The sequence below is a fragment of the Malania oleifera genome, chromosome 9 (assembly GCF_029873635.1).
Source record: "Malania oleifera isolate guangnan ecotype guangnan chromosome 9, ASM2987363v1, whole genome shotgun sequence".
Lineage (NCBI taxonomy): Eukaryota > Viridiplantae > Streptophyta > Magnoliopsida > Santalales > Ximeniaceae > Malania > Malania oleifera.
Genome location: NC_080425.1, coordinates 82,274,133 through 82,296,448, shown reverse-complemented (window position 1 = coordinate 82,296,448; position 22,316 = coordinate 82,274,133). Strand labels below are relative to the sequence as shown.

The 22,316-nt window shown below is 34.2% G+C and overlaps 1 protein-coding gene across 1 annotated transcript; it reads left to right on the top strand.

Moving 5' to 3' along the window:
• Window positions 1–13,454: 13,454 nt before the first annotated feature.
• On the top strand, window positions 13,455–20,619 carry LOC131164040 (ABC transporter C family member 8). The gene is made up of 12 exons (XM_058120959.1): window positions 13,455–13,732; window positions 14,259–16,210; window positions 16,293–16,613; window positions 16,762–16,848; window positions 16,933–17,553; window positions 17,658–17,822; window positions 17,923–18,217; window positions 18,300–18,514; window positions 18,894–19,199; window positions 19,351–19,414; window positions 19,615–19,854; window positions 20,044–20,619. The coding sequence occupies exons 1-12, from the start codon at window positions 13,708–13,710 to the stop codon at window positions 20,166–20,168; spliced, it is 4,416 nt and encodes a 1,471-aa protein (XP_057976942.1). The 5' UTR covers window positions 13,455–13,707; the 3' UTR covers window positions 20,169–20,619.
• The last annotated feature ends 1,697 nt before the right edge of the window (window positions 20,620–22,316 follow it).

Below are 22,316 nucleotides of genomic sequence, written 5' to 3'. Positions count from 1 at the left end.
CTGCAGACTCCAAAGTTCAAACTAAGATTGAAATGCTGCAAGGGTCAACCAAATTTTCGACCATGTGACCCTCAAGGGCGACTAAGGCGAGATACTGAAGTCTTCTGAGCCTAAAAATACCGAGAGCATCAAACAAGTGATTGACCAAGAGACCTTAAGGGGCGACTATGTTGAGTTCCTGAGAATTCCTGAAGATCAAGATCCTGCAAATCTCGATCAAGAACTTGACCCACAAGACCCTGAAGTGTGACTTAGTCAAAGACAATGAAGATTCGAATTCCTTATTTCCCATGAGTCTAGACCAGGGCGCATGCATGGGGAGCATAGGAGTGACTTGGTTGACAATGACGATCTTCTATGCGAAATATGCTGTAGACTTTCCTAAACTGTGAAGCAAATTTTTTAAACCCTAGAGCCTTTAAGTGTTTGCTACGAACATGAGCTCTAGGTTCCTTTTTGGCCTCTTTTAGGTTAGTGAGAGACCTAAGACGTCATTGAGAGCCAAGTTAGAGTAAGAGTAGATTAGATTTCAATTCTTGTTTTCGGTTTATGCATGAAGTGTTTGACGGCCTGTGACAACCAGCGGCGTTTATGTGCTTTTCGTGTATATTACACGATCATTCACTTGTACTTCCTATGTTAGTGACAGACGTTTTGAATACTAAAGAGATGATCTTTTAACTTGCTTTCTCCTTTATTGCTTTCTTTTTAATGCTTTCATTTAATTGTTTTTGATTTTTTGCTTTGTGTGTGATGAAAGGCTGCATATAAGGATAAACACTACTGTAGTTTCAGTCAGGTAGAAGTAGTTGGCTACGGATCTGTAGAGGTGTTCATGTGATCGTTGAGACATGGTATACTCTAGTTCCCGACTGTACTTCGGACGGTTGGTGCACCTTTGCTACCCTGTGCCCTCGAATGACCCTCTCCTGCTTTGGCATGAGAATCTCAGGTTAGTACTCTTATGTATATCTGGTTGAATGTAGTCAGAGGCACAGCGTGCAGCGTCTGATTCATATCTAAACATCGATTTGTAGGAGTAGGGTAATGTAGATTTTATTTGCTTTCGTTAGCACACTCATTGCAAAATACCACCTTTTTACTTTTCTTTTACATGAGGTTACAATAAAATGATTTGGAAGTGGTTTGATAATTGCACTTCTAGTCCCTATAGATCGACACCCGACTTCCCCCACTTTTTACTGAACTTGGGATTAGTTAGTTTTTATAAATATTATTTTTGATAGTAAAGAACCCAAGCCTTGGCGAGCTTACCATGAACATACTGGTATCGATTGTCGAGGATAAATGTTCTCTTTGAACATGTGCATTGATGGATATGATCATTTTTCAAAGGAGACTGCCAAAGTTTTTACAGTAATTCGATACTTTGAACGTCTATGAACGTTATGAATGAAATTTGTGAACATATTGGTATTGATTGTTCAGGAAAAATGTTCTTTTTGAACAGGTGCCTGGATGAATATGGTCATTTTAAAAAGGAGACTCTGTCGAAATTTTTACAGTTTTTCAATACTTTGAATGTGCAAGAAAGAAAAATTATTTTTTATTATATTTTTTAATATTTAAAATTATTAAAATAAATTTTTTACAAGTGTCGTCATGAAAAAGTAAACTCCATAAGCAATCCCAGAGAGCGTTGATCCTAAATTGGCAATAGTGGAAAAAAAAATCACATACATGGGAAAACCAAATGGAAAAAACAATGCTCATTTAGTTATATGCCAATCTAATCCATCCACATTCCCCTTCAACAATTATAAGAATGCTTGACTCTTCCTCCTTCAAAGTAACAACAACATTATAGGCAAGAATAGACACGATGTCAACTCAACAAAAAATAACTAAAAAAAGCATGGCCCACACACTTATCATCACATTTCGGACTTCTTTTGACGGGGATGAAAATTAGCAGTAACAAAGTTTTGCTTTCTTTAAAACTTGAAAATTTTTAGGAAAGAAGAACAAAGAAAATATAATTTTATATACTATTTATATTTAATTTTTCTTAATTCTTAATTCTTAATTATATTAATGATACATTAATACTTTTAAAACTTTAAAAATTTATATTTTTTTTATTTTTTACTTTTCTTAGAATAAAGCAAAAAAAGTAATCCCATTTGTAGCTTGAAAAATATAAAGAAAATAAAAAGAAAAGGAATCCACTTTTTTATATTTAGCTATTGACCAAAAAAAAAAAAAAAAGATATTGAACAAATTAATGAATAATTTTTTTCTTCATTTTTATCACATTAAAACACAAATTAAGTGTTCAAAATTTTAAAAAGATAAAAAGATAAAAAGAGAATGGAATACTTAGGATTTTTTAATTTACAAAAAAATTGCATGCAGTGTAAATCTCGTTGGACCATCTAACGAGATTTAAATGGCTAGACCAATTATGTTTTGACGCTTGTCACTTAAATCTTAGTGGACCATCTAGCGAGATTTGTTTGGGATTGTTATTTAATATTTTATTAAAAAATAAAATCAAAAATCGAAAAAACTCCCATCCATTTGGTATAAATTTTAAACAATATTAATATAACTTTGTATTATATTTCTAAATTTATATAAATTTAAGTTCAAGATTTGAATTTCAAACTCACCAAGATGGTGTTAAAATAAATTACACTCCAAACTATGAAATTTTTAGTAAAGTGTACTAGCCTATAAATGTGATGGTTCCATTTTTGGTAACCTAGTTCTTATTTAGTAGAAATCTCATCAAAATGATATTGAAACTTTTAGATTATGTATGGCACAAGAATTTCAGATCTTGGATTTAATTTTGTTTCAATTTAGATAAAATTCAACTAATTTCTGTTATATTATACTTAAATTTATATAAACTTAAATTTTGAGCTCCAAATATAAGACGAGGATCACATTGTCACAATTTGATGTTCAAATAATGAAGTACAATTTGTTGAAACTTTAGGGCCATTCGGTATTACTGTCAAAAAATAGAAAACTAAAAAATCATAAATAAAAACCAAGAATCAGAAATAGAAATTAAAAACCAGAAACTAGTAGTCTGTTTGATTAATATTTACCAAACTAAAATAAATTAAAAAAATATTCATTTTCTTTTTAAATCAAATAATATTATAAAAAATATGATTAAAATAAAAAAAATTGCAAAATAATACATATTAAAAAATATTATAATAAAAATAAAAATAATTATAATTATTTTCCTTAATTGTTATACTTGCACAATTTATTTTATAATAAAAATTTTATTGGGCATGACAATTGAAAAAAGTAAAAATATTTTGTAAGTGACTTTATTATTATTATTATTTTTTGAAATTTATAAATATTTTTATTTCAATTATATTTAAATTCATTTTATTATTTAATTTTAATTTTAAATGTAAAAAATGATTTTAATTCAAAAAACTTATTTTTGAATATTAAAATTTCTAACAACATGTTTTCAAAACAATTTAAAACTATAAAAACTGGTTTTAAATATTTTTGCTAAACATGAAATTGACAACTTAAATAAACACATTTTTATAATATATTTCTTCCGAATGCAAAAATAAAAATAATATCAAATAGACCCATAGAAATATGCTGTGTCAGCTACCCTTTTCTTTAATCAAGACACAAGCCCATGTGGATCCGCGGGTATAAATGTGCAGGCATGGCACCAATGGGCTAGGTTCCAAATTTAGGGCAGCCAATAATAGTAGGCAGACAGTTTATGCATGTTCTGCTTTTTTTTTTTTTTTTTAAATTTTATTTATTTTTTGAAAAAGAGGGCGGCATCTCCTATCTTTATTAGAAAACCCCAACTTATAGCGGAGAAATACCGTGATTCCAACTTTAAGACTTGGGGAAAATAAAATCAAACCCCAATAATCTAAAATTGACTTAACCAATTTATTCAAAATCAATAAACTAAGGACCAACAACCAAACAAATAAATAAGAACTAAACAACTATAAGTGGAAAACAAACAATACTCCGGAAGATTTCGAGGAATAAACCAACCATTCCAACATTCAAAAACACTAGTACAAAGCATCACGAGCGCAAAGAAGGAAATCCCAACAAATCCAATGGAATCATTCCCCTAACTTGCTGTGGAAGCTCATCTTGATAACTATTTGATCGAGATATACCAGATTCACCCTACTTGACAAAGAAATCTGCACTTTGATTCGCCTCCCTCTAAACATGTTCCACTTTGTAATGTATGTGTCTCAATGCTAACACAAGCTCTTCTCACAATTCCCATAAGTTCCAAACCGAACACTTCTCAGAATTAATCCATTAAATCAACAAAGCAAAATCACAGGCAATCTCCACTTGATCAAATCCGAAATCTTTGCACAGATTAATCTCTATAATAATCGCTTTCAATTCAGCCATATTATTGGTTCAATAACCCAGTAATGAGGAAAAAGTTGCTTTAAATAATCTTCTTTCATCTCTTATCACACCTCCACCACCACAATTACCTGGGTTACCTCTACAACTTCCGTCTACATTCAACTTAACCCGACCTATCCCAGGTTTATATCACCTGACTACACGAGGAAGACGAACCTTCACATTTTTTACTTGAGTATCCAAAGCACGAAGGACTGCAATATCGTGTAAGAAGCAAGTGCACATTTAGTTAACTTGTCCGAAATAGATCTCAACCAATATTTAATATTAAGTCACACAGTTCTCACCGAATCATGAATTGATTCCATCCTAACTCTACATCGATGAGTCTAAAGTCTCCAAATCATGAGACTAGGTATGAGACCTACAAAAATGCCTAACTATGAGGCCCGTCTTGCACAATTAAATTCGAAATTAACTCTGAATTTCCATGTATTCGTTGCCATACAACTAACACCCAATGCCACTGCTGCTGGTTTCCATACTTCTTGAGCAAAAGATCCCATGCAAAACACATGGTTTAGAGATTCAATATTGGCATTTGAACAACAATCACACCGAGAGACCATCTGAACACCCACTTCTTGAATACGAGTATCAACTGGAAGACAAGCGAACAAAGATTTCCACATATAAATTGACACCCGTTTTGGCAACATCGGATGCCAGATCCATTTTGAAACTAAGAATTCCTCTTTACGATCCCTTATAATTTCCCAAGCACTTGCCGTGGCAAATTTCCCATTTGTTGAAGGTTCCCAAATTACTGTATCTGGACCCTCCTTACAAGAAATAGCAGAGTTCATTACTTCCTCAGCTTGTTCTTCACCCAACAGATCCACTAATAAATCAACATTTCACCCATCTCTATCCCTACAATCTCGTGTTCGTAGCTTATGGTTTCTAATTTCCTGAACCTTACCACAAAGGGGACCGGAGGCTAACCATCAATCAAACCAGAAAGAGGCCGACCCTTCTTTAATTTGAACATGAACATGCTCTAATACTTCAGGTATCACACGAGCAATCGATCTCCAAAATCTGGTTCTTTTATCTGGCTTTATTTCTCTCAAGTGGTGTCTATTATTCAAATACTTGAGTTTAAAGATTTGAGTCCACAGATTATCCATAGTTAACAATCTCTACACAAACTTCATATGCAATGATTTTTTTACTTCCTCAAAATCCCTAATACCCAAACCACCCTCATAAATAGGTTTACATATATTAGGCCAGGAACACCATTTCCCTTTTCTTTTATCATTTACTCCACTCCAAAAAAAAATTTGATAACATAGAATTTAACTTTGTGAAGACAATAATAGGAATGTCAAGTACCGCCAATTGATGAATCGCTATTGATGATAATACATGCTTAATTAAAACTAAGCGCCTCCCTTGAGATAAAAGCTTAAATTTCCAACCCGCTATCTTTTTCCTCAATTTAGTAACTAGAGGCTCTAAACTACAGGCTGTAAGACGACCCGATACCAAAGGAACACCCAAGTATGCAGCAGGGAACCCTCCTTCTGCAAAGCCAGTCATCCTTAACAAGGATCGCTTCCGAACATAAGCAATTCTCTTTGACAAAAAAAATACTTGACTTGTCTTTATTTATCATTTGGCCAGACTAATCTTCATATTTCTTAAGAGTCTTGATAAGCATTTGTATGGAACTTCTCTTACCATTGACAAAAATAAGAATGTCATTCGCATAGAGGATGATAGCAAACCCCTATCTTATTCTCCGTAAATTTTTTCTTTAGAAGCCGAGAAAGAAGTTCTTGTAAAATAATAAACAGATGAGGAGATAGAGTGTAACGCCCCAAACCCTTAATCCCGGGTCTAGCGCGTTATACCTAATAAAATCCTTGATAATCCATAATCCATAATATATGCAACGGAAAATATAACCATAATCTTCATATAACATAATACCAGAGTTTATTAATTCTAACTACCAACCATAATAAATTAATCATCCACCAGTATTCAAATATATACATGTCTCCAAAATATCATCCACTAATACCAGTATGTTTCACAACTATCCTTTCATAACTGAGTTAAAACATAAAGATATAAAACATAAAATATACAATATTAGAATTAACATAAAAATATATCTTTTTTCTTATATCTTCCAAAAATGTTATAAAATCTTGAGCTCTCAAAGCTCGATCCTGAGAAATCCTGAAAAAAAAATGAATTCATATTCGGGTGAGACACATCTCAGTAAGGGAAGAAACAATATATTAAAACAGTGTGTGACCAACATGAGTTTATATATGACATATTATTTAACATTTGAAAATCGTTAACATAATTTCTGAAATTATTTCCTGAATCTAATCAAACACATGAAAATGTTTAACCCACGAGATTACCCGGGGATAGGGGTGATTACCCGCCCATACAAGTAGCACCCCTCTGCTTTGATACTTTTGCAACCCAAAGATTGCAGTTAAAGCATACCAGGGCACTCACCTTACTCCGTAAGCCCTCAAGTGATAAATTAATCTCGTACTCACACTGTTCAATAATAGCTTACCGGCAAAGGCCTTAAGGATAGGGAAATCTACCCGCCCATACAAGTAGGTTCCCTCTGCCCTAGTACGTTATGCGGCTACTGCTATATCTGTAACTACTAGTGCACTCACCTTACTCAGCAAACCCTCAGGCAAAAGGTACGTCTTGTCCAATCGTAACATGTTCTACGTACGTACATACTTCTAATATCATAATACATCATTATTTCCATCGTTATTCAATCATTCTCATTTCATTCCTGTTCATAACTTAACTTTGCATTTCATTTCACTTTAAGTGACTCTTTCCCATTTACATTATTTATCTTTGTCATTTCATTTCATTGTCATTTCATTGCATAACATTTCATTTCATTACTTCGTACTACAGCTGGTCTTTAGCCATCATCAGTTAGTTTATGTAGAAACGTACTAGATCTACTAACACAGCTCTTTTTAGCTGTCATCAGTTAGTCTACACAGAAGTGTGCTAGATCTGCTAACATGACTGTCTTTCAGTTGTCTTACATTTTCATGGTTGCATTTAACACACATAGGCAACATTGTCCATATCATATTTTTTTCTCATTGTTTTACTTACTTAGTCTGCATCTCATACATTTAACATATATTTGCACAGATTTTTATGTCACACAATTTAGCAATAAAATTCATACATTGCCTGTAAAATAAGTCAACCAACATTTAATGTTTGTATACTGAAAATACATTTCATTTCTTACTTAATTATCCTGAAAATATTTTCCACTTTCATCAGTTCATTTTCGTATATACATATCTAATAAACAGCCCTAAACTCGGAAAAAATATAATTTAAACAGTTAACATTTTACCCATACTGAAACATATACACGTACATATAATACAATTTATTTTTATATTAAATTCATAAAAATTCTGATTTAATATATATTTTTTCCATTACTTGATTTCTTGAACTACGCCAACAGGGACTCCGAAAAATACCTGCGGCGCTCACCCGGATTCTGAATCAAAAATTCCTAACTCCAATAAATTATTTCTAAATAAAATATTATTTTAATACTTCCTAGGTTCTTAAATATCCAATAAATAATTATACTCTTAAATTTAGTCAAATTGCCAAAATTTTTAAATTTCACTCTCGCTTTGGAGTAGGACCTAAAAAATCCCAATTGAAAAATTACTTACGTAAAAAATGACGACAACGACGATTAGGATCTGGTGGTGGTGCATGATCGTCGATTTAACAGCAGATTTAATCAGAAATTGAGAAATTGAGAAAAAATTACCTTTTCCTAGGAGTAGTACCTAGGTCGTTCCTATGACAAATCTGTTCTAGTAAAAATATCGGTGGTAGAGTTAGGAACCCAATGACACCTTCTGTTTCCCAATCGGCGATCGTTAGGCCGACGAAATTGAGGAGAGAGAGGAGGAGGACGGAAGAGTGAAACGGGGAGACAGAGAGAGAATAGTGAGAGTTGCAGACAGCTGAAGAAGATGCGATGGAATTGGATTTCAAATTGAAATCTAATCCATCTTATTACATTTAATATATATTATTTTAATATTATATTATATATATATACTTTAACTTATATTATACAACAACCTTATATATATATATATATATATATATATATATATATATTTATATATCTTTATTTCAAATTTTTTTTTAACTTACTTTTACTTTAACTTAACTTAAATATACTTTTATATATATATATATATATATATATATATATATATATATATAATCACCATTTTAATTACATTAATTAATTCAAGTTAATAATATTTAACTAATTAATTACTTATAAATAATTTTAATTAAATATAATTTTTTTTTCTATTTTATTTATTTGTTTATTTAATACATTAATTAATAGTATTTAACCGATTAACTAATTAATAATTACTTTTAATTTTAATTAATTAATTATTTTTTTTTGGGTATTAAATACTTCCCTCCTTTAAAAAATTTCGTCCTCGAAATTCGTTACCTAATCTTTCATCTCCATAATTCTATGATTTACTATACCTCACACCATTCAATAAATATATCTCCCAAATAAATTTTTACATCATCAAGAATTAAATAAAATTATCATCTTTAACATAAATTCATACTTGCCCTCTTGGCTTCATCTGCCTCATCCAGGACCATCGTATAACTACGTGTTTGTCCACCTCTACCTAGTGGTATCTATTGATTTCCCTCGATACCATAACCTCTAAAATCAACTAACTTCACCATCGAATTCAAATCCCAAGTTCGAATTTCTCTACTCGGAAACATCACCATCAATGGATTTACCATGATTTTCTAAAGTTAGCTACTTCTTCAGAAAAAACATAGAAGACCATCAAAAGATTTCTGCCCCCAAACTTACGAAACACAACTCAGAATTCCTAACGGTATCTTAATATACCAATTCCTATCCTTATCGCAACTCAATCCTATACTCTGGTATAAATCATTCATAACTTAATACTCTAATATTTCCTTATCTAGGCGATGTGAATCTAATCACACTTCCGGTTGGACATTTGCTCTGATACGACAATATAACGCCCCGAACCCTTAATCCCGGGTCCAGCGCGTTATACCTGATAAAATTCTTGATAATCCATAATCCATAATATATGCAGCGGAAAAATAACCATAATCTTCATATAACATAATATCAGAGTTTACTAATTCTAACTATCAACCATAATAAATTAATCATCCACCAGTATTCAAATATATACATGTCTCCAAAACATTATCCTTTAATACCAGTATGTTTCACAACTATCCTTTCATAACTAAGTTAAAATATAAAGATATAAAACATAAAATATACAATATTAGAATTAACATAAAAATATACCTTTTTTCTTATATCTTCCAAAAATGTTATAAAATCTCGAGCTCTCAAAGCTCGATCCTGAGAAATCCTGAAAAAAAATGAATTCATATTCGGGTGAGACACATCTCAGTAAGGGAAGAAACAATATATTAAAACAGTGTGTGGCCAACATGAGTTTATATATAACATATTATTTAACATATGAAAATCGTTAACATAATTTCTGAAATTATTTCCTGAATCTAATCAAACACATGCAAATGTTTAACCCACGAGATTACCCAGGGATAGAGGTGATTACCCGCCCATACAAGTAGCACCCCTCTGCTCTGATACTTTTGTAACCCAAAGGTTGCAGCTAAAGCATACCAGGGCACTCACCTTACTCCATAAGCCCTCAAGTGTTAAATTAATCTCGTACTCACACTATTCAACAATAGCTTACCGGCAAAGGCCCTAAGGATAGGGAAATCTACCCGCCCATACAAGGAGGTTCTCTCTGCCCTAGTACGTTATGCGGCTACTGCTATATCTATAACTACTAGTGCACTCGCCTTACTCAGCAAGCCTTTAGAAGAAAGGTACGTCTCGTCCAATCGTAACATGTTTTACGTACATACATACTTCTAATATCATAATACATCATTATTTTCATTGTTATTCAATCATTCTCATTTCATTCCTATTCATAACTTAACTTTGCATTTCGTTTCACTTTAAGTGACTCTTTCCCATTTACATTACTTACCTTTGTCATTTCATTTCATTGTCATTTCATCGTCATTTCATTGCATAACATTTCATTTCATTACTTCGTACTACAGCTGGTCTTTAGCCATCATCAGTTAGTCTACGTAGAAACATGCTAGATCTGCTAACACAGCTCCTTTTAGCTGTCATCAGTTAGTCTATATAGAAGTGTGCTAGATCTGCTAACATGATTGTCTTTCAGCTGTCTTACATTTTCATGGTTGCATTTAACACACACAGACAACATTGTTCATATCATATTTTTTTCTCATTGTTTTACTTACTTAGTTTGCATCTCATACATTTAACATATATTTGCACAGATTCTTATGTCACACAATTTAGTAATAAAATTCATACACTGCCTGTAAAATAAGCCAACCAACATTTAATGTTTATATACTGAAAATACCTTTCATTTCTTACTTAATTATCCTGAAAATATTTTCCACTTTCATCAGTTCATTTTCGCATATACATATCTAATAAACAGCCCTAAACTCGGAAAAAATATAATTTAAACAGTTGACATTTTACCCATACTGAAACATATACACGTACATATAATACAATTTATTTTTATATTAAATTCATAAAAATTCTGATTTAATATATATTTTTTCCATTACTTGATTTCTTGAACTACGCCAACAGGGACTCCGAAAAATACCTGCGGCATTTACCCGGACTCTGAATCAAAAATTCCTAACTCCAATAAATTATTTCTAAATAAAATATTATTTTAATACTTCCTAAGCTCTTAAATACCCAATAAATAATTATACTCTTAAATTTAGTCAAATTGTCAAAATTTTCGAATCTCACTCTCGTTTTGGAGTAGAACCTAGAAAATCCCAATTGAAAAATTATCTACGCCAAAAATGACGACAACGACGATTAAGACCCGGTGGTGGTGCTTGATCGTTGATTTAACAGTAGATTTAACCAGAAATTGAAAAATTGAGAAAAAATTACCTTTCCCTAGGAGCAGTGCTTAAGTCGTTTCTACAATAAATCTGTTTTAGTAGAAATATCGGTGGCGGAGTTAGGAACCCAATGACACCTTCCGTTTCCCGATCGGCGATCGTTAGGTCGATGAAATTGAGGAGAGAGAGGAGGAGGACAAAAGAGTGAAACGGAGACAGAGAGAGAACAGTGAGAGTTGCAGACGGCTGAAGAAGATGAGATCTTATTACATTTAATATATATTATTTTAATATTATATTATATATATATACTTTAACTTATATTATACAATAACCTTTTATATATATATATATATATATATATATATATCTTTATTTCAAATTTTTTTTTAACTTACTTTTACTTTAACTTAACTTAAATATACTTATATATATATATATATATATATATATATAATCACCATTTTAATTACATTAATTAATTCAAGTTAATAATATTTAACTAATTAATTACTAATAAATAATTTTAATTAAATATAATTTTTTTCTATTTTCTTTATTTGTTTATTTAATACATTAATTTAATAGTATTTAACCGATTACTAATCAATAATTACTTTTAATTTTAATTAATTATTTTTTTTCGGGTTATTACATAGAGGGTCTCCTTGGCAAATCTCTCAAGAAGGTTTAAAGAAACCTTTATAAGTGTCATTCATCATAATGGAGAATCAAGGAAAGGAAACACATTCCTCTACTAAACCATATAATCTCTAGGAGGATCCAAAGTTTTTCAGAACCAAGTTTAAAAAATCTCAGTCGATCCTGTCATAAGCCTTAACTATGTCTACTTTGATCATTATATTTCCACCATTAGACTTCTTATGCAGAGAATGAACCATTTCTTGTGTCAATGTAATATTTTCAAATATATTTCTATTGGGAATGAAAGCTCTCTGCTCAGGAGAAATCAATAAAGACAATAAATCTGTCATCCTTGCAACAATAATTTTGAAAAAAATTTGTAAATAACACTACAAAGACTAATAGGCCCGAACTTGTCAAAATTGTGGGAATTCTGAACTTTTGGGATTAAAACAATGTAAGATGCAGAAAATCTAGGAAGAGGAGACCCAGTAAAAATAATCGGGGGTTACCACTTTTGAAAATAATTAATCGCTCATTTTTTAAAATTACTTAGCAAGTGAAACATAAAGAAGTTTCAATTTGGATTTGTATTGATTTTGACAAAACTTCATATAGTTCTGTATTGCAATTTAACCCTATTGGCACAAATTCAAATTCATAGAATTCTAATAAGCCAAACACTTGAATAGAAAAGGTGACATGACTCATGTTGATGTTCACAATTGAAGTTTTGGTGGTGGGAAGAAGTTGAAAGAGCAAATGAAACAGATAGAGGACAAAAATGACTGAGAGAGGTATATAGCATGTGGGAACTGGAAGTGACCAATGCAGATTGTTAGATTACCACTTTACCTAAAAGGTTAAGCTGTTAGGTTGTGGGCCAATAATATACATCAAATTTTAACACTCTCCCGCACGTGCAGCCTGACAGGACGTGGAGAGATAAACACATGATAAATAACACCCATAATAGGGAATGCATTAATTTTTTTTAAATTGCGAGTAATAAAACTAGAACTTAGGACCTCCTGGTAACCAACTCTGATACAATGTTAGAGAGCTCATCCTCAAAAGTTAGGTAATAAGGAGAGAGGGTTAAGAGGATATTATACTGGCTTTGAAACTGCTTATAGAGACGATGTGGGACTGGACGTACATTAATACTTCCCCTCGAGCTCATGGGGGAAATGATGTGAGGAGAGCCCATGGGAAGAAATGAGGCGAGGAGAAGTCTAATCCACAGAGAAGTCAAGCAACTTAAAGTCCAACACTAATATCATGTTAGATTACTGCCTTATTTAAAAACTTAAACTATTAGGTTGTGAACCAACCATCCATATCATGTTTAACACAGACTTTGGGAACTTTATTGTTAGTACGTGGTACCTAACATGCAGATGCAGTGATGGACTTTGCTTTTGTTTATCTTAATTTATTTATTTGTTTGTTTGTTTGTTTGGCGACTAGCAATAGACTTCTTTCAGATTTCTCCTCAGTTATCAACAGTTTTAAGCTCATCGTACAAGCTCTGGTTTGCTGCAAAGCCAAACCAGAGAATTCCCAACAATGGCTACCTTGGGCAGTCCACTTGGTATGATCTCTGTGTGTGTGTGTGTGTGTGTGGTGCTAGCTGCTTTCTGCCTTTCTGCTTCACTAAGATTGGATTTTGAGTCTTCTTCTTCGTTTTCTTCTTAATCACTTAAACACTTCATTCTTGCTATTCAATTTTGTGGTTTCTGTTCAAGGTTTTTGCATGATTTATAGTGAATGAAACATGGAGCTAAACAGGAACTACCATCGCTGTCCATCTTTCTTCCTGTGTTTATGTTCATGGTTTTTCTTTTTATCTGTAGGTTGTAGTTTCTTTCCTCTCATGTTATACTCTTGGAAAAACTCATTGAGTAGTAGCCGTTCTAAGCATGGAGTAGTCTTTCTTTAGTGGCTGTTCCCTTTAACTCAGTATATGGTACTCTAAAGTCGTGTTTTCAGCTTTTCTTCTTTCATAAGTTAGTTTTGTTTTCTTTCCTTTTTGGATTTTGGATCGACGGAGTAACGAGTTTTATGATTCTGACAGCTATTTGTTTGTGTTTTTTTTTTTTTAATGAATGAATTTTCAGGAGGGTTTTCTTGGATTTGCGAGGGAGAACTTGAGTTGGGTTCTTCATGCACTCAAAGAAGTATCATAGATGTCATAAATCTGCTCTTTCTCTCTATTTTCTATCTTTTGTTACTTCTGCAGTACTCTACTAGAAAACACTACAACAGAGAGAACACTAGAAGGGACTGGGTCTCTGTAGCTGCTTCGGTATGCTGTGCTATAACCAGTATTGCATATCTTGCTGCTGGTCTTTGGGATCTAATATCCCAAAATGGTGGATTTGATCATGTCAACTGGTTGATTTTCCTCGTTAAAGGACTCATTTGGATTTCTTTGACTCTGTCCTTGGTTGTTAAAAGATCCAAAACCATCAGAACTCTTGTATCTCTTTGGTGGGTGTCCTTCTTCATACTGGTTTCGGCTCTAATTGTTGAAGTTCTAATTAAAACACACAGCATCAGCATCTTAGAGCTCATGCCTTGGGCTGTCAACTTTTTGCTTCTCATCTGTGCTTTCAGAAACTTCAGTCACTTTGTGCCTCAACAAACCCTGGATGAGAGTGTATCTGAGCCTCTATTAGTTGATAAATCCGTAAGACCTCGAACAGGGCTATGTCATGCTGGTTTTCTCAGCCAATTGACATTTTCTTGGATTAATTCTTTACTTGGCTTGGGTTACTCAAAATCATTGGCTCTTGAAGATATCCCTTCTCTGGCCAGTGAAGATGAAGCCAATGTTGCATACGAGAAACTTGCCGAAGCATGGGAATTCTTGCGAAGAGAGAAGGGCTCAAGCAGTAGTAGGAACTTGGTTATTCGGGCGGTAGCGAAAGTTTACTCAAAAGAAATGGTATTTGTAGGAATTTGTGCACTTCTTAGGACAGCTGCTGTTGTAGTTTCTCCTTTATTACTCTATGCTTTTGTGAATTATTCAAATAGTGTCGAGGAAACTTCATACAATGGTCTCTTTTTAGTGGGCTGCTTAGTAGTTGTCAAGGTGGTTGAATCTTTATCTCAGAGGCACATGTTCTTTGATTCGAGGAGGTCTGGAATGAGGATGCGATCGGCTTTGATGGTGGCAATATATCGAAAGCAGCTCAAACTTTCTAGTTTGGGAAGAAGGCGGCATTCGACTGGGGAGATAGTGAACTATATCGCGATTGATGCTTACCGAATGGGAGAATTTCCTTGGTGGTTCCATTCAACATGGAGTCTAGCTGTGCAGCTCTTTCTGTCCATTGGTGTCCTTTTTGGGGTTGTGGGTCTTGGCGCCATTACAGGTTTAGTTCCTCTTCTCATCTGCGGGCTTCTCAATGTGCCATTTGCAAAGATATTACAGCAGTGTCAATCCCAATTTATGATTGCTCAGGATGAGCGGCTCAGGTCTACCTCTGAGATTCTGAACAGCATGAAGATTATCAAGTTACAGTCATGGGAAGAAAAATTCAAGAACTTGATTGAATCCCTCCGTGACAAGGAGTTTAAATGGTTAGCTAGAGCCCAGTTTAAGAAGGCTTATGGCACTCTACTCTATTGGAGCTCTCCAACGATAATTTCTTCAGTCATCTTCCTTGGATGTGTCCTTTTTAAGAGTGCCCCATTAAATGCCAGCACCATTTTCACCATCCTCGCGACATTACGGGGTATGGGAGAGCCTGTCAGAATGTTACCTGAGGCTCTTTCTATTTTGATACAAGTAAAGGTCTCGTTCGACCGTCTCAACACTTTTTTGCTTGATGATGAACTAAAAAATGAGGGAACAGGGATGAACCCCCTGCACAATACGGGAGACTGTGTAAGAATAAAAGCAGGAAATTTCATTTGGGATCCAGAATTAGCCATTCCAACATTGACAGATTTGAATCTTGACATAAAAAGGGGGCATAAAATTGCAATTTGCGGACCAGTTGGAGCCGGAAAATCATCACTCTTGTATGCTGTACTTGGAGAAATACCACTAGTTTCAGGAACAGTGAGTAAAGAAACATTCCATTTTCATTGACTATGCACTATATTCTAGTGACTAATGTCAGTGTCTTGTTGCTTGCCTCCAGGTTGATGTATTTGGATCCATTGCATATGTTTCGCAAGTGTCCTGGATCCAAAGTGGGACAGTTCGTGATAACATACTGAATGGAAGAACAATGGACGAGAACCGATACTGGGAGACCATAAAAGCTTGTGCTCTAGACAAGGACATTAATAGTTTCACCCATGGTGATCTCACAGAAATCGGTCAACGTGGCCTTAACATGAGTGGTGGACAGAAACAGAGGATTCAACTTGCTCGAGCTGTCTACAATGATGCGGATATTTATCTCCTTGATGATCCTTTCAGTGCAGTAGATGCACATACAGCTGCAACTCTCTTTAATGTAAGATTACATAATAAAATGTCAATGTATATATTGCCACATTTACAGCCTTACGCATACTAAGACAAACACACAGATATGCACACAAAGACACAGATAGAGCAGAAAGAGTTCGTATTTTTAATCAATCTAAATGATGCAATTGCAGGACTGTGTCATGGGTGCTCTAAAAGAGAAAACTGTCATTCTTGTAACTCACCAAGTGGAGTTTCTTTCAGAAGTAGATAAAATTCTGGTAAAATTTTTTGAAAGTAAACTTTAATGTACTTGCAAATCTATTGCATGCTTTGAGAAAATTATATGTCTTGTACATTTGTAGGTCATGGAGGGTGGAAAAGTTAGTCAATCAGGAAGCTATGAGGAACTATTTATGGCTGGAGCGGCATTTGAACAGCTTGTGAATGCTCATAAAAATGCAATGACAGCATTGGAACCTTCAACTAATGAAAAGCAAAGTGAATCTCTAAGGCTGAAAAAAGATCGCCCAGAGGAGTTCAATGGGTCTTACTCATCTAAAGAAACTGCTGAAGGGGAGATATCTGTGAAGGGTCTGCCAGGGGTGCAACTAACTGAGGAAGAAGAAATGGAGATTGGTGATGTTGGGTGGAAGCCATTCTTTGATTATCTTTCAGTCTCCAAGGCATCTCCTCTTCTATGTTTAAGTATACTTTCCCAGTGTGGCTTCGTTGCTCTCCAAGCAGTTTCAACTTACTGGCTAGCAGTAGCTATTCGAATTCCTAAAATCAGCAATGGCACGTTGATTGGAGTATACACTGGAATTTCGACATTCAGTGCCTTCTTTGTATATCTAAGGTCTTTTTTTGCTGCCCATCTAGGATTAAAAGCTTCTACAGCCTTTTTCTCAGCTTTCACCAATGCAATTTTTAAGGCCCCCATGCTTTTCTTCGACTCAACCCCCGTTGGGCGGATTTTCACTCGAGTAAGACTACCTTCTATTTTGGTTAATCTGACTATCATTTTATGTTTCGGGTAAATGCTTCGTTTAGCACTGTTAAAGCCAAACACTTGTTTCATGTCAAACAGGCTTCATCGGATTTAAGTGTGCTGGATTTTGACATACCCTTCTCCATGATATTTGTTCTTGCTGCTGGCTTGGAGCTTTTGACAAGCATCGGCATAATGGCGTCAATCACATGGCAAGTTCTTATTGTAGCAATTCTTGCCATGTTAGGTACTAAATACATTCAGGTGAATCTAAATTAAACTTATCAATTTCTTTAATTACTTTTCCTCCCTATTGGAGACAAAGAAAGACTGATTGTTTGTTCTTTTTCATTTTGATTAAAAGGGGTATTACCTGGCAACTGCGAGGGAACTTATTAGGATTAATGGAACAACAAAAGCTCCCGTCATGAATTATGCAGCTGAAACTTCTCTTGGAGTGATCACGATAAGAGCTTTTAACATGGTGGACAGGTTCTTCCAAAACTACCTAAACCTTGTTGACATTGATGCAAAACTTTTCTTCCATTCCAATGCAGCCATGGAATGGTTGGTTTTAAGAATAGAAGCACTTCAAAATCTGACCCTGTTCACTGCTGCTCTTCTCCTTGTATTATTGCCAAAGGGTATTGTAGGTCCAGGTACATATAGTTTGTTTGCACAATGCCTTTTCTTTTCACTACAAGTAAATTATTGGATTCTTAAAAGAAGTTGATTTTGCAGGATTGGTGGGCCTTTCTCTTTCATATGCACTGGTATTAACGGGTACCCAAGTGTTTGTGACTCGTTGGTATTGCAACTTGTCGAATTATATAATTTCTGTTGAACGAATAAAACAGTTTATGCACATACCATCGGAGCCTCCAGCAATTGTGGAGGACAACAGGCCACCATCTTCATGGCCCTCAAAGGGTAGAATAGAGCTGCAGGATCTGAAGGTAAGGAAGTTCATTATGATTGAGTTCATTGGTCTTAGTGGATGAGATCTTTAGAAACTTCAGGAAGATTGATTTCTGATGGCCACTGAAATTCTATCCAGTGGAGTTTTCTGTATTTCAGTCCAAAGACAGTTGGGAGACATGGTTGAAACATACCATAAATTCCATTTCATTCCAAAGGCAATCAGAGTGGTGGCTGTAACATACTATAAGGGACACTGTTGGTCCTCCTAAATAGAATCCACTCCCTCAAATCATTTCTAATTGAGAAGCCATTGTCACTGAAATCACTTGCTTTTGCACTCCAAAGCAGCATAGTACTAATCAGGGACTGTATGGCTAATGCTAAACCTTATGATTCTCTCTTCGGTGGTTTCAGGTAAAATATCGTCCGAATGCCCCACTAGTTATCAAGGGAATCACATGCACATTCAAAGAGGGGACAAGAGTTGGAGTAGTTGGAAGAACAGGAAGCGGAAAAACAACACTGATAACTGCTTTGTTCCGTTTAGTAGAGCCCGACAGTGGGAAAATCCTAGTCGATGGCCTTGACATATGCTCGATTGGTCTGAAGGACTTGAGGATGAAGCTCAGCATCATCCCTCAAGAGCCGACTCTTTTCAGGGGCAGTGTTCGAACTAACTTGGACCCTCTTGGCCTCTACTCTGATGATGAAATATGGAAGGTAAGCTGCCCAATGAGACTGGAAATAATGATTGATCAATAATTTAATTGAAATGTGGTCGCATCTTCATTTGCAGGACCCAAAAAGGCAACTATCAGATAGTTTCATATCAATAAGTTCATTGAAAATCTAACTACAATTTCATCTGCAGGCTCTAGAAAAATGTCAGCTCAAGGCAACAATCAGTAGTCTTCCAAACCGGCTAGACTCATCAGGTGCGTTGCATTTGAGAAGTTAAAACTAAGGTGATAACTATCTGTATACTCGACTGGAACATAATATAGCGTTCAAAGTACACTCTAGAAGTACTTCTTCATTGAAGCTGCCTAGCTTCAAACGCACCCATTATCAATTCTTAACTGAGTTTTAGAGCAAATATAATTGTTTCAATTTTTCATCCTGGTTGGTTTGACAGTGAGTGACGAAGGCGAAAATTGGAGTGCCGGGCAACGCCAGCTGTTCTGCCTTGGGAGAGTTCTTTTGATGAGAAACAGAATTTTGGTGCTGGATGAAGCTACTGCTTCCATTGATTCTGCAACTGATGCTGTGCTACAAAGCGTTATCAGGGAAGAGTTCTCAGAATGCACGGTGATAACAGTAGCTCACAGAGTTCCAACTGTAATAGACAGTGACATGGTCATGGTCCTCTCCTATGGTATGCCTTCCAATTCCCCACCTTCCTTCTTCCACTCAAACATTTTCACAGTCACTTAACTGGATATTACCTCCATTAACAGTGTTACTGTACATGATCATTCCCCTGCAAACCAGGGAACACTAAAACAAACATTATATGCAAGTATATGCTAGGGTTTTGAGATTAAGACAAGTTATGCAAATGTAGGGAACCTGGTGGAGTATGATGAACCTTCAAAGCTGATGGTGACCAACTCCTCATTTTCGAAGCTGGTAGCTGAATATTGGGCCAGCTGCAGGAGGAACTCCTTCCAGGATTTTAAAAACTATTAGCAATAGATATATGATGATGGCACTGAGAATATGGAGTCGGTGAGGAAGCAACCACCACGTACACCTGCACACAAAGGGCATCTTCAGTCTTCTAAGGTAATAATCACCTGTGAGTGGCACTAGCACCGGCACATTCTTTCCGGTGTTCACAAGGTTGGAGTACTTAGCTTGCAGGTTTGGTTGCTTCAACTTGGAATATTGTAGAATAGATTAATGATCCAAAGAAGAAGCTGCCCTTTGCTCATTAGTTCATATCAGATATATTGATGATCAGCATCAAGAGTTGCCTACTGTAAAATTATATGCAGCAATCCAAATTCGGATCCTATTGGAAATTTCATGCCCAGCAATGAGAAAGAGCGACCTCAATGTGTGGTCTAAGTTATTATGATATAGATTTGTGCCAAATCTTGAACCAAATATAATAAAAATTGTATTGAATTTTGTCCAATTTCTCACAAATTTAATTCCAAAACTCGAAATTTATACTCTCACAGAGCATGGTGCAAAGCCCTATATGGAAGAATGAAGGAACAGATACCTTGCTCAAATTTTGACCATTGAGATTTAGGCTATTGGCTAGGAGTTCTATAACTTCCCAACTGAAGTTCTTACTGCTTTCATCGTCCTTATGCCTATAATCATGGTGTTGCTTCATATACATCCCACGGATGGACCATTTTCTCGCTCATAATTAACTAGTCTACATTGAAAATTTCACTAGTTAGTTTGTCTCATATTGAAAAAATATGGCAAAAGATGGGTGTTTATATATATATAGTTGGGCCTAGGACCCCAAAGGCTTAAACTTTTGGATTAAGTTGGTGCTCACCCATGTGTATCAGGCTCCTGTAAAGACTAATAGTCTCATTTCAAAACAAGAACAATTATGGTATTGGCAACTCATGATACAAACTTTAAACCAAGGATTTATTTGCTTATATACCTAGAACATGCCATTTACACTTGAAATTTGATCAAAATATTTGTTCCTTCAATCAACTCAACTACCCTAGTTGTTTCAAATTGATACTTCTTCATTGAATTCATTAAATATGACCGCCACGCTAGTAATGCAACTGCAATCAATAAATACTAGTCAATTTTACTTATGTAGTTGTCTAAAGAGCAAACTAAACATGCTTAGCACCTTGTTTGGTATTATTTATGTTTTTAGTTGTTCTATTTTGTTCCTGTACAGTAAAAAAATATTATGATAATGTACTTATTTCGTTACTAGTTTCTATTCCATTGTTGGTTTTTAGTTGTTTTAAAAAAGAATAAAATTGAAACCATATTTTTTTTAGTTTTCAATTATTTATTTTGACAACCTGTTGCTCAAAATATTTTAATATGTAGAATTTATTTTTGTGAACTAAATCACTCATTTTATTCATACTTTTTAATTAAATTAAAATAAACAACAATGTGAATTTAAAATATACTTAATTAAAATAATCTATTCTATATTAGGCCCCTTGTTGCATATATGAAAACATTTTGAGCGATTCAGATGTTAAGGACTGAGATCCTAAGCTAATTTTCATTGACAATATAGTGGAGATTTTACAAAAGTTCTATAGTTGTAGACATAGTTTTGAATCGTATAATTTATATACTCTTCTCGCTTCCTATGTCTTTTTCTTTTAGATTTTCTTATAACAAAACCCAAGGCTAATATGGAGCCTTTCTCTCATCCTTCTTCATCAATGCCTTTGTCTTCATTGTATCCTTTGATTTATATATATATATATATATATATATATATATATATATATATATATATATATATGTATAGATGTATAATATGTGTGCGCATATATAACAAGTGTCAAAATTATACCACTAATTATTTAAGCTAGGAAATAATTAAAAAGTGAAATATTGTTGAGCTCTAGCTTACATTCAAATCATAGCATATATATATTTGTACCCCTAAGTTTTCGAAAAATGGGAGGGCCAATTTCACATGGTAGGTGGAGCTAGGCTTAAAGAACCTCGAGGTATTGTGCTTTTTTGAGCCAAAGTACAACATCCACTCACAATTGTACGAGGGTATTTTGAAAATTTTTTAAATGCACCATTTATATTGTAATTAGTAGAGGTAAAACCTTGAGATAATCTTATTCTACAGAATACGAGAGATGT